The 13,164-nt window shown below is 48.9% G+C and overlaps 1 protein-coding gene across 1 annotated transcript; it reads right to left on the bottom strand.

The window, feature by feature from the left end:
* Positions 1–1,780: 1,780 nt before the first annotated feature.
* On the bottom strand, positions 1,781–5,381 carry LOC140406275 (retinoic acid-induced protein 2-like). The gene has a single exon (XM_072494386.1). It carries the CDS (start codon positions 5,268–5,270, stop codon positions 3,606–3,608), a length of 1,665 nt encoding a protein of 554 aa, XP_072350487.1. The 5' UTR covers positions 5,271–5,381; the 3' UTR covers positions 1,781–3,605.
* Positions 5,382–13,164: the final 7,783 nt, after the last annotated feature.

Genomic DNA, 13,164 nt, shown 5'->3' with positions numbered 1-13,164 from the left:
CAGAGATGGCAAAGAGCAGGGAGCGAGAGGATGGGAGATCTGTTCATTGAGGGGAGCTTTCCCAGCCTGAGAGAGCTGGAGGAGAAATTTGAATTGACGGGAGGAAATTAGTTCAGGTACCTGCAGGCGCAAGATTTCCTACGCAGGCAGGTCTCAACCTTCCCGCTCTTACCGCCAAGGGGGATACAGGACAGGGTAGTTTCCAGAATGTGGGTGGGAGAAGGGAGGGTTTTGGACATTTATAAAGAACTCATGGGGTCAGAGGAAACACAGACCAAGGAGCTGAAACACAATGGGAAGACGAGTTAGGAGGAGAGATAGAGGATGGTTTCTGGGCGGATGCGTTGAGTAGAGTCAACGCATCCACAACATGTGCCAGGCTCAGTCTGATACAGTTTAAGGTTGTTAACTGGGCTCACATGACAGTGGCCCGGATGAGCAGGTTCTTTCGGGTAGAAGACAGGTGTGCAAAGTGTGCAGCAGGACGAGCGAACCATGTTCATATGTTGTGGGCATGCCCGAAGCGTAGGGGATTCTGGCAGGGATTTGCAGGTGTCATATCCAAGGTGTTAAAAACTAGGGTGGCACCGAGTCCAGAGGTGGCGATATTTTCGGGGTGTCGGAAGATCTGGGAATCCAGGAGGAGAGAGGCCTTTGCCTCCCTGGTAGCCCGGAGATGGATACTATTAGCTCGGAAGGACTCAAAGCCCCCGAAGTCAGAGATCTGGCTCACTGACATGGCTAGCTTTCTCTGTCTGGAGAAAATCAAGTTCGCCCTGAGAGGGTCAATGTTAGGGTTCGTCCGGAGGTGGCAGCCGTTCGTCAACTTCTTTGAGGAAAATTAACTGTCAGCAGAGAGGCGGGGGGGGGGGGGTTTAGTTTAGGTTAGTGTGTAAGAAAGGTGGGACCTGTGAGGGAGGAAGATGGCCTTTGCACTATATTTATATTTGTATGTACACTGTTCCTTCTGTTATTGTTAGAAAATCATAAATATCTCAATAAAATGATTGTAAAAAAGAAATGCAGCTATAAATTAAAAGTTCTAATACAGATTCTAAACTCCATATATTGACAAATAATTTACGCAGACTTTTGTAGGACAGTGAAAGTGAGGGCGGCACAGTGGTTAGCACTGCTTCCTCACAGCACTCAGGACTTGGGTTCGATCCTAGCCCCGGGTCACTGTCCGTGTGGAGTTTGCACATTCTCCCTGTGTTTGCGTGGGTCTCAGATGTGCAGCGTAGGTGGATTGGCCATGCTAGATTGCCCCTTAATTGGGAAAACAATAATTGGCACTCTAAATTCATATTTTAAAAAAGGACAATGAAAGTGTAATAACTTTTCAACGTTTTAGAATTTCTGAATCTTAATTAAGCAAGAGATTATGGCTACACAGTGGACCACTGATAAGTTATTTCCACCTTTCGATCCTATACACTTGATTTTTTTAATGAGGCTTTCTGGTACTGTACTGCTACGTAGATCAGTTCTTGATTTCGAAGAATGTTCAGGGTACGATAGGGACTCTTATCAGCACAATGCGAGATTCAAGTTTAGGATTGTAGCTCTAATCCTCAGTTCAAGCAAGTTTTTCAGTGACAATTTTATTAATACCATTATCGAGATTTAACTGAAATATTCTAAATAAGTAGCAAAGTTAATGCCCTCACCCCTTTAAAATATTTATACTTTTTGGAATTTTCCCGGGCAAATGAGAATTCATTGCATATTTCTGCCTTCTTATCATATTGGATGAACAAAGCAAACTGAGTATCTGAGAATGATTATAAGGCTTAAATTTAATTGTTGGTTCAGGTGACATTATGAACTTCAATAATAGTTTCTAACGGACATCTGAGACATGTCATAACAGTGCGGCCTTGAACGAGTTCTGGGAAATAAACACACTCACACATTCTCTCAAATGCTCACACACACACAGTCTCACACTTAGACACACACTCAATTTGTCACGCACACAGAATTTGATTAGGTCAGAAGGAAAAGACTCATCAGTTTTCCATTACTCGCACTCATGGTGAATGTTAATAGTCAGTGTGTCCCACATCCACATTGAAGAATTACTAACTGTTATGTGACCACCAGCTTACACTGATAATCAAAAGTTGCTTTTCAGGAAATATGGTCATTATTTATTAGAATTATTAAACACACTAAATGAGCTAAGCTCATGTGAGTAATGCAGAAACTGGTGTGTGTTGATGTGCATTAATGTGGGTGTATGATTTTCATCCAATCCTAGTCTATTCTTGACAAAACAATGTGGTGCTCCTTAAAGTATGCAATCATACATGAGATGTAAGCTTCCAACACTATGTTGCCTCAATGTTAGATTAAATGAATGATGACCTTGATATAATGTCAGCAGCTCTGTAGGTGATTGGTGGAACCTGCAAAACCTCAAGCGTTTTTCACAGGAAGCCAACCCCAGTGATAAATGACAATGTCGTCAGTTTGCAGTTCACCGTTCCATTTTTGGAACTGTTGGAAATTGCTCAATGCTGAACAGCAATCATGTGAGAAGGCCATTAACAGGCAGACATTACGTCATTTAGCGAAGCATGCAAAGTCATGGAGCCAAACGTGTGTTTACACTGGAGCAGTTGTGGTATCTTCTGGTCTATTTTACTTCTGTGGCAGTTTTACATCTATTGTGAGCTTCTTATTTTCCAGGTTTATTTCAGACCATTGTGGAGTCAGAATTTAAGAACAATTTAAAAGATGCCAATGTATTGGAATTTTCACTGTAAATGCACAGTTTAAAGGCTCATATAGCTGGGCTGCAGCAACAAGAGTGTACAACTAATTAATTGCTTTTTACTAGTTGAACCAGTTCCAACAATAGTCGATTGACCAGGCAGAAAACAAAGCATTGGTAATCACAAAAATTATACTATGTTAAATTAAATGCCTGTAACATGATGTAATAAAACTAAGTACCACATTTATATTATATAGGATGGATTCAGCCTGGGCAGTTGCCCCATGATGTTGTATTTTTTTTTAATCCTAAAAAACACAATTAAAAAAAAAAATTAACAAGTCAAAAACAAGGAAACAATTGTTCACCAATTTCTAAGTGATCAGAACGGTGGTTATTCCCAATCATGTCAAGCACATGGCAGCTGGCTGTGATGTTAAATAGGTTGCCACTGAAATGAGCTAGTCTGTTTCCCATAAGCATTGTAACCAAGGTAGGCAAGAGACTTAGCACCTGCGGAGTCAGGGGTTCAACAGGAAACATTTCTGGATAAGAAATAATATATATTTTAACTGTAATCATCCTGCGTCAAAAAAGGCGCCTTGGAAATAAGGACACATTTATAACCAGTGGCTGTATTGCAAAAGCTTCAGTCAATCTCTCTGAAGTAAAGAAGGGTGGGGTGAGGAGCGTGGGCAATTCAGATTTATTCCAATTCAAGTTGTCAGGGTGACTTAAAAAAAACCAATTAAATAAATATTCCATAAAGCTTCATTACTGCGAGATTTAATTTCATAACAGATCCTGCAGCATAATCTGTATTCCAGTTTGTTTTAAGGGTTTTCTTTTACTGTACATCCAGAAGTATTTCAAAGTAACGACTTTACTTTCTCGAAAAGAAGGCAGCTAGGCGCTGTTTTTTAATTGGAAGGACATGGAAATCCTGTGAGCTCATTTTCTTTAATTTTATGCCTCTATTTTTATTGTTCTTTTTGCTGTCTCTGAGCTCGAGTTGGGATTTGACATCGTAACATTGTAAAACAGATTCCTGTGATAAATCTGTCTTGTAAGAAAAGTTTTTTGTAGATACTCCAACGACAGTTTTGATTTTGCCACAGAGGATAGCCGGACCGGCATCTTTTACAGACACAATGACCTTTGCAGTGTCCGTGCTGCTCAGGGAGTCAGGGTTAGTGGCAGCTCGCGGGTCAGTCCTCAGTCTAGTGTAGTTGGGATCGACCAGCCACTTATGCTGGCTGGAAAACTCACAGCTGTTAGGCGCGCCATGCACCACAGCCTCTACTTTCTGTGCACCCAACAGTGGCATGGTGTTGGACCAGGATTCGCTCGAATGAGACAGCGGTTCACTCAATAAATTGCCTGGCAGGTTAGAAGATCCATTACCTGGAAGATTTGGACTTTCTTTCATTTTCTTAGGGGTTGCAACTGATAAATCCAGCACACCATCCTGTTCAATCTGTTGATAAAAGAACTCATTTTTCTTGACCACAGACATCCTCTTCAAAGAAAGATCAAGCGCCTCTGTCTCCGTGTTGAATTTATAGTTGGCATTCTGATAATCTTGCACTCCTTGGTGTTGGATACAGTCTAAGATTTTTTGTTCTTCTCTCTCATTTGAGGTTTGGGTGCTTCTGCTTGTGGTGCTGCCACTGTGGGTAGTTCGTCTGTGCATGTCTGTGAATCTGTTTGGATCTGGATCCTTGGCCACGGGAATGGGAATAGGGATGGGAATGGGTATTGGGACTGGGAGGGGAACTATTACTGGATAAGGAACAAGAAGTGTGGCAGGCGGAACTAATGGAGAAAACAGTCCACTACAGTTCTGGTGTGGTGCAGAGGAGAAAGCGCTGGACATGTTTTCGGGGTTTGGTTGGACATTTGGGACTGGTGGCACTGAGCTATGCGAAGGGAAAAAGTCCTGGAGGACTGTAGCAAAGCCCGGGATCTGAAGAGGAGGTGGTATATCATAGTCCTGTGCTTGATTGAAAGGCTTCTGGCCCAGTGGCTGGGACTGAATGCAAGGGCCAGCTGTGCCCTGCATAATGTGGTTCTGGACAGAGTTCACAGGGCTTGCTGTAGGTGAAGCAAGCAGCAGCGGAGAATTTAAATGCTGAATCAAATGTTGCTCCAGTAACAGAGACAGTGGCACTGCGCCTTGATTAGTCATTACCCATGGTGCATTGCCACTCGCAGGTATCTGGGATGCTGAACTCCCAGCCACTTGCAAATGGATTGGTAGGACCATAGGACTGTCTCCTAAACAGATTGGTTGCAGTACTGTGGCAGCCACTTTGAGTGACACTCCATTTGGTGGGTCTGTTTGTGGTGTCATAATAGAAGATGCCGGAACAGCGACTAAGGGGGAAAGTGTTTTTTTCATGAGACCTGTAGGATTGATATTCCACGCTTCTGCTGTGATGAGCTGAGCCACTCCATTTTCCAGTTTACTGTTTGCAATTGCCGGGGATGGAGAGTCTGTCACATCCATGGGCAGGTTAGATTGAGCCTCTTTGTAAAATCGATCCATTTTATGCTGGTTCAAGCATTTTGTGCTACAGAACTGAAGCTTGCTCTCACTGTCACTGGTGTCCACGTAGTCTTTGGTGAGGTGGCTGTGTTTGCACCAGTCACAGACCTGCAAGTTAATTAAAGAGTATCTTTATTAGTGCCCAAAATCTTTGCAAGCTGCATCAGCCACTGTGGCTTGCTGTAGAGGTAACACAATTCATAGATTCATAGAATCCCTGCAGTGCAGAAGGAGGCCATTCAGCTCATCAAGTCTGCACCGACCATCCGAAAGAGAACCCTACCTAGGTCCACCCATCGCCCTATCCCCAAAACCCAACCTAACTGTTGGACACTAGGGGGTAATTTAGCATGGCCAATCCACCTAACCTGTATGACTATATGTATATTTTATGGTAAATGAAGGGTTAACAATTTAATGCAATGGCATCCAACCAGAAGGTGATGCTCAAGAGCATACACATAGATCACGTGATATTCTTGATTCGGGGAGTAGGAGTTTAGGCGGGTTAAAGAGTAGTCTTGTTTTCAGAGGTTCTGTAGATAGAATCATAGTCTTAGTTTATTTGTTGTATTTATATCTTAGTAAGTAATTTGAATCTCTTTAGTTGTAGTGTTAATAAATTAGCTTTGTTAAAAAACTTAGTTTGAGAGCCGACTCTTTGGGGGGATAGATGTGTGTGAATGTTGCGGGGGGGGGTGCTTTTTGTTATTTGTTTATATTTACATGCGGGCTGCTGTTTGGGGTTTGGTGGGAAGATGGGATTGCCGCTGTTGATATGGGGATTGACATTGCATTTGTTAATGATTATTGTTTATTCTTGGTGGATCTAAATTTGGGAGAAAATGTGAAAAAGGAGAATAAAATTTTTTTTTTCTTTAAACATCGCTTGATGTTCTTTGTAAGACACTACACTTTGAAGCCATCCTCATTCATAAAGAACATCAAACCTGCACAACCGGAGCACCGGGAGGAAACCCACACAGACACGGGGAGAATGTGCAAACTCCGCAGTTACGCAAAACCCCTGGCATGTGAGACAGTAGTGCTAACCGTTGTGCCAATTGTATGGTACAAAACAGTAAATCCTCAACTGCTTAGGATAACATTCCCAAGTTATTTTGGAAGGCTTTTGAAACAATGATATTTCTTCATTTCCTTCTCTGTTTTGGCCTACCAATGTAGTGCACCAACGTGGCCAAATGACAGGGCACAGCAACCACTCACAGCTCCCCACCATTGTTTTCTGTGAAGCTAACCCAGAATATCTTAACAGTTCGACTATGAGATAAATCTAACGTCAAACTCAGGAGAAAGCTCTTTTCCCAGAGATTGGTTCCAATGTGAAACTCATTATCAGACGAGATGGCTACAGCAAATCACACAGATTAAGAGAAAATTAGATAAACACATGAGGGAGCAAGGAATAGAAAGCTATGATGGTAGAGTGAGATAAATTGGGCTGGAAGGGGGATAGTGTCTCGCAATATGCACCAGTAGGGTCAAATGACCGTTCTCTGGGCTGCGCAGTCTATGCAATGTAATACTTTTCATCCCTTCCTATGGTGAAGCAAAGTCTAAGGTTAGGAACTTTACCATCTGGGAAATAATAGAAATGAATATGAATCTAACCACTGTGCACCACATGTCATTCGGGGCCCATCCATCTGTTGACTGATGGGTAGATGTATTAGCTGCTATGCCACTGGCAAATACAAAATAGGATGGTCCCAGCTTCAACCCTGCCATGGGCCAAGCTTGACCCACTCCGCAGCCATAAAGCACTGTGGGGTGGATTAATGAGTTTGGAGTGAAGCCCCCCCACCCCGAACGGAGCTAGCGCCTCGGAGCGCGGACCTGCAAGCCGGCCCGACTGAGCACCCCCCCCCCCCCCACCGGAACGGAGCGAGCGCTCCAGAGCGCGGACCTGCAAGCCGGCCTGACCGAGCAACCACCACGAGACAGCTGGTGGAACAAAGAGGGACTCCCAACCCGATCAGAAGTCTCTCTCTCTCACGACTCTGGTGAATGAGGAGGGGAAAAGGAAAAGAAGAACTGCCCCCCCTTTTTCAAAAACAATCAAAGACTTTGGAAAGAAAACCTTTAAAGCGAGGGGGGAAAACATTTCTTCTTTTTGTTTTTTTTTCTTTTTTCTCCCACTTTTTAAAAAAAACTTACCTGAAAAAAATGCCAGAAGGGAGCCAAAGCAGAGAGAGAAGGGGCCCCAAAAGCAAACGGGACGACCCTATGCGAGCCCGTTCAGACGAGCCAACCGTCACACGGAGCGGGGGAACCAAAGCCACGCTGCAACAAAAAGACCCGGTCAGACAGGAGTATCTCCCCCCCCCCCCCCCCCCCCCCCCCCCCCAGGGCCAGAGGGGAACGGGAAGGCAGACTTTGCCGAGGCGCTGAGGGAACATCAGCAGGGAAACAAGGCAGAGACCAGAGCGGACATGGAGGCCGCAGTACAGGCAGCAATGGCCAAGGCCTTGGCGGAGGTGCAGCTCGCCCTGGGCAGAGCAGAGAAGAAACTGGAAGCCCAAGAGAAGAACCTGGAAGCCCAAGAGGAAAAACTGGAAGCCCAAGAGGCGACCATTAAGGAACTGGAAAAAGCCGCAATTGACATGAGCGACCAGATCATGGCCCTGGAGAGAGAGGCGGTGAGACTGGGCACAACGAAGGGGAGCCTCAAGGGTAGGGTGGACGACCAGGAAAACCGCTCAAGATGACAAAATGTCAGGATAGTGGGCCTACCAGAGGGGATCGAGGGTAGAAACCCCACGGCCTACGTGGCCGAGATGTTGGGCAACTTAGTGGGGAGGGAAACTTTCCCGACCCACCAGAAATGGACAGAGCACAAAGGTCGCTGCGCCCGTAGCCCAAAGCAGGGGACCACCCGAGAGCAGTTATAGCTAAACTGCACCGGTACCAAGACAGGGAAACAATCCGGCACTGGGCCAGGAAAAACAGGACTTGCAAATGGGAAGGACTCTTCATTAGAATTTATGAGGACATTGGGGCAGACTTCGCCAGGAGACAGGCCGAATTCAACAGAGCGAAAGGAGCACTTCACAAGTGCAATGTGCGTTTTGGTATGCTGCACCCAGCGAAACTCTGGGTCACATACCAAAAAAGAGAGTATTTCTTCACAGCCCCCGCCGAGGCGAACAAGTTTATCGAGGAATACGGGCTGGAAAACAACAGCGAGGGTAGAAATACGGGGCCCCTGCCGAGGGGCAACAGCACGCCGACGGAGGAGGGGAGAGAGGCGAGCGCACCCTGAGCAAAGAGCAAACCACTACCTGAGGGATCGCCACAGGTGGGAGACCAGGCCCCAGCACGAGGGAATGAGAGCAGCAGAGAAGGGAGAGCGAGCGAGGAGAGCGCAGGGAAGGATGGGGGAAGAGCAGGCAGAAAACGCAGAGGCTGGGCAAAGGAGAAGCGAGACAGAAACTCCCGGGGGGGGGGGGGGGGGTCACCGCACTAGCAAAAAAGCTAGCGATGGGGACATGCAACAAAGCAGGGCCACAGCATGCCCCCGACAAGGGGGAAGGAAGGCGCCAGGCGGGGGGGACACACACCACTCAACAGAGGCAGGAGAGCAAACGGGGATAGGAACAGGGGAAAGAGGGACAAAGGAGGGATATACGGGAGAGGGGGAGGAAAGGGAGGGACCAGGGGGGAGGGAGCACAGTAAGGGAGGGACCCGGGGGGTGGGGAACACAGGGATGGAGGGACAAACAAGGCTAGAAAAGGAACAACAATGGGGCTACAAAGTGCCACAACCGAGGGCTCAGAACAAGGAATCGCTGCAAGCATCCACCCAGTACGGTCTCTGGGCCCCAGAGTGCAGGGGACTACCCGCGTGGCAGTCGCATAGCGGGCGGCCATGTCGGGTGCCCCCTGGACGAAAGGAAACCCCGGAGCGCAGGGGCCCGACCGCATGGAGAGAGCAGCGACAGCGGCCACTCTGGACGGCCCCCTATCAGGGGGGAACCCCGGAGGGCAGGGGCGCGTCCATCAGGTAAGTATGGTTAATCCCACAGGAGCGAGGGGACAGAAGCCCCCCACCAGGATAGTCACCTGGAACGTAAGGGGACTCAACAGCCCAGTGAAAAGATCCAGAGTCCTCACCCACTTAAGAAACATGAAGGCCGACATAATCTTCCTCCAAGAGACACACCTGAGAGAGCAGGACCGACTGCGGGTAAGAAAGGGCTGGGTGAGACAGACCTACCATTCCTGCTACGGGACGAGGGCCATGGGGGTGGCAATACTGATCAGCAATTGGCAATGTTTAAGGCGACAACGATGGTTACGGACCCAGGGGGACGGTACGTCATGGTCAGCGGGGCCCTGGCTGGGGCACCGGTAATACTAGTTAACGTGTACGCACCCAACTGGGACGACATGAGCTTTGTCAAGAAGACCATGGCAGAAATCCCGGACATAGCGACGCACCGACTAATCATGGGGGGGGAGGGGGGACTTCAACTGTGGACAGGATCCAACGACTGACAGATCAAACCCCAAAACAGGGAAAACCTCAAGCATGGCAAGGGAACTCAGTTACTTTATGGAACAGATGGGAGCGGTGGACCCCTGGAGGTTCCCCCACCCAGGGGAGGTGTTCTCCTTCTCCCAGTACACAACGTATACACCAGAATTGACTTCTTTGCGGTGGGGAAAACGGTGCTTCCGGAGATAGACAAAGTGGGATACTCCGCAATGGTGATATCAGACCACGCTCCACATTACATGGACGTGAGGCTGGAGATGGGCACGGCCCAACGCCCCACATGGAGGTTGGACGCTGCCCTACTAGCGGACAAGGCCTTCAACGAAAAGATATTGTGGGCTATAGCAGAGTACACGGAGAACAGCCAGAACAGGAGGTCTCACCCTCCACCTTCTGGGAAGCGCTAAAGGTCGTAATAAGAGGGAAATCATCGCTTTCAAAGCGTGAAGAGATAGGGAGGAAAGGGCGGCTAGGCAGCAGCTGGTCGCCTCCATACTGGAGGTAGACCGTAAATACTCCGAGGCCCCGACTGTGGAGCTCCTGGCGGAGATGAAAGAGTTACAAAGGAACTTTGATCTGCTCTCCACCAGGAAAGCAGTGCACCAACTCTGCCAGACACGTGGGACCCAATACGAACACGGAGACAAAGCCAGCCACCTGTTGGCACACCAGCTGAGAAAGCAGGCAGCCACCAGAGAAATTGCGCAAATCAGGGATACCAGAGGCTCATTAGAAACAGAACCAGAAAAGATTAACAAAGCCTTCAGGGCCTTTTACCAAGGGCTGTACACCTCAGAGCCCCCAAGGGGGGAGTCCGGGATGAAATGGTTCCTTGATGGACTGGACATACCAGTCGTGGTGGAGGGCAGAAAATGGGTCCTGGAAGCACGACTAGCGCTGGGAAAGATCATGGACAGCATTAGCTCCATGCAGGTGTAGAAGGCACTGGGACCAGACGGGTTCCCGGCGGACTTCTACAAAACATTTGCGACAGCACTGGCCCCGCACCTGCGGGAGATGTTCACAGACTCGCTGGCTAAGGGCACACTGCCACTCACGCTAACACAGGCCTCAATCTCGCTGATACCTAAGAAGGACAAAGACCCAACGGAATGTGTGTCATACAGACCCATCTCACTGCTGAACGCAGATGCCAAAATACTGGCCAAGATACTAGCCAAGAGGCTAGAAGACTGCGTGCCAGAGGTGGTCGCAGAGGACCAGACGGGCTTTGATAAGGTAGACAGCTTACCTCGAACATTGGGTGCCTGCTGAACGTGATAATGACCCCCTCCAGGGAGAGAACACCAGAGGTGATCGTCTCCCTAGACGCAGAAAAGGCCTTCGACAGAGTCGAATGGAAATACCTCATAGAGGTACTAGAGCGGTTCGGGCTTGGAACAGGATTCACCTCCTGGGTAAAACTCCTATACAGCGCTCCCATGGTGAGCGTACGGACAAACAACACCAAATCCCGATACTTCCAGCTGCACAGGGGCACCAGACAAGGATGCCCACTGTCCCCGCTGCTGTTCGCTCTAGCAATCGAGCCACTAACATTCACGCTCAGAGCAGCAAAAAGCTGGAGGGGGATCCAAAGGGGCGGCAGAGAGCAGAGTCTCACTCTATGCAGATGACCTGCTCCTCTACATTTCGGAGCCACAAAGCAGCATGGACGGAATCATTGCGCTCCTGAAAGAATTTGGCGCCTTCTCGGGCTACAAACTCAACATGAGCAAAAGCGAGATCTTCCTGGTACACCCACAAGTAGGTGGGTGCAGCCCTAACGGGACTGCCGCTTAAACAGGCCCGACACAAATTCCGCTACCTGGGGATCCAAATAGCCCATGACTGGAAAGGGATCCACAAATGGAACCTCACCAGTCTGACGGGGAAGTAAAAAAGGACCTGCAAAGATGGAACACACTCCACTCTCCTCGCGGGGAGAGTCCAGATGATCAAAATGAACGTGCTGCCAGGTACCTCTTCCTATTCAGATCCATCCTGATCTACATCGGCCATTTACAAGGCCTTTTTCAAAGCACGAGACAAACTAATCATGCGTTCGTGGGGGGGGTGGGGGCGGGGGAGGGCGGGGGGGGGGGGGGGGTGGGGGGGAAGGAATGCTAGGATCCCAAAGAAAGACTTACAAAAAACAAAATCCAGGGGGGCGGGCTAGCCCTCCCACACCTACAATTCTACCACTGGGCGGCGACGGCCGAGCGAATAAGGGGATGGATCAAGGAGCCAGAAGCCGAATGGGTGCGCGCGGAGGAGGCCTCCTGCAGGGGGTCCTCCCTCTGGGCCCTCGCCACGGTGGCGTTCCAATCCCCACCCAAAAAACACTCCAGCAGCCCGGTGGTAATAGCCACCCTCTAGTCTTAGAACCAACTATGGCAGCAATTTGGCCTGACCAAATTGTCGGGTAAAGTTCCCATCTGCACAAAACCATAGGTTCACAGCCAGCGCTGACTGACGCCACCTTCAAAAGGTGGGGACAGGTCAGATGGACACTGACAGTCAGGGACCTATACACGGACGGCAGGATCGCAACACTGAGCGAACTGACAGAGAAATTCCAGCTAGCCAGGGGATGAGCTAAGGTACCTGCAACTAAAAAACACCCTACGAAAGGAAACAAGGGCATACCCACAACCACCACGACAGACACTACTGGAAGAGTTACTGGACGCAAGCATACTAGATAAAGGAAACTGTAGTGACATGTATGACCGACTGGTAGAAGGGGCCGACACCTGTACTGGACGCAACAAGAATGAAGTAGGAGGAGGACCTGGGGATCGAAATAGGGGTGGGACTCTGGAGCGAAGCACTGCATAGGGTCAACTCCACCTCCACGTGCACAAGGCTCAGCCTGACGCAACTAAAAGTGGTACATAGAGCCCACTTAACAAGAACCTGTATGAGTAGGTTCTTCCCGGAGGTGGAGGATAGATGTGAACGGTGCCAAGGAGGCCCGGCCAACCACGCCCACATGTTCCTGGTCTTGCCCCAGACTTGTGGAGTACTGGACAGCCTTCTTCAAGGCAATGTCCAAAGTGTTAGGGGTGAGGATGGAGCCATGCCCGAAAGTGGCGGTCTTCGGGGTGTCAGACCAGCCAGATCTATTCCTGGGGAGGAGGGCGGATGCCCTTGCCGTTGCCTCCCAGATCGCCCGCCGTAGAATTCTGTTCGGCTGGCGGTCAGCAGCACCACCCAAAGCTGCAGACTGGCTGTCTGACCTCTCAGAATCGCTCCAAATGGAGAAAATCAAATTCGCCATCCGAGGGTCAGACGACGGCTTCCACAGAACGTGGGAGCCATTCACCCAATTGTTCCGGGACCTGTTTGTGGCCAACAAACAAGTAGAAGAAT

The sequence above is a fragment of the Scyliorhinus torazame genome, unplaced genomic scaffold (assembly GCF_047496885.1).
Source record: "Scyliorhinus torazame isolate Kashiwa2021f unplaced genomic scaffold, sScyTor2.1 scaffold_400, whole genome shotgun sequence".
NCBI classification, from domain to species: Eukaryota; Metazoa; Chordata; class Chondrichthyes; order Carcharhiniformes; family Scyliorhinidae; genus Scyliorhinus; species Scyliorhinus torazame.
The sequence above is the reverse complement of the archived record's forward strand: the minus strand, read 5'-3'. Positions and strand labels throughout refer to the sequence as shown.

Coding starts and splice junctions, on each gene's coding strand:
- LOC140406275 (XM_072494386.1), bottom strand. CDS start 5,270: ATGGATCGATTTTACAAAGAGGCTCAATCTAACCTGCCCATGGATGTG.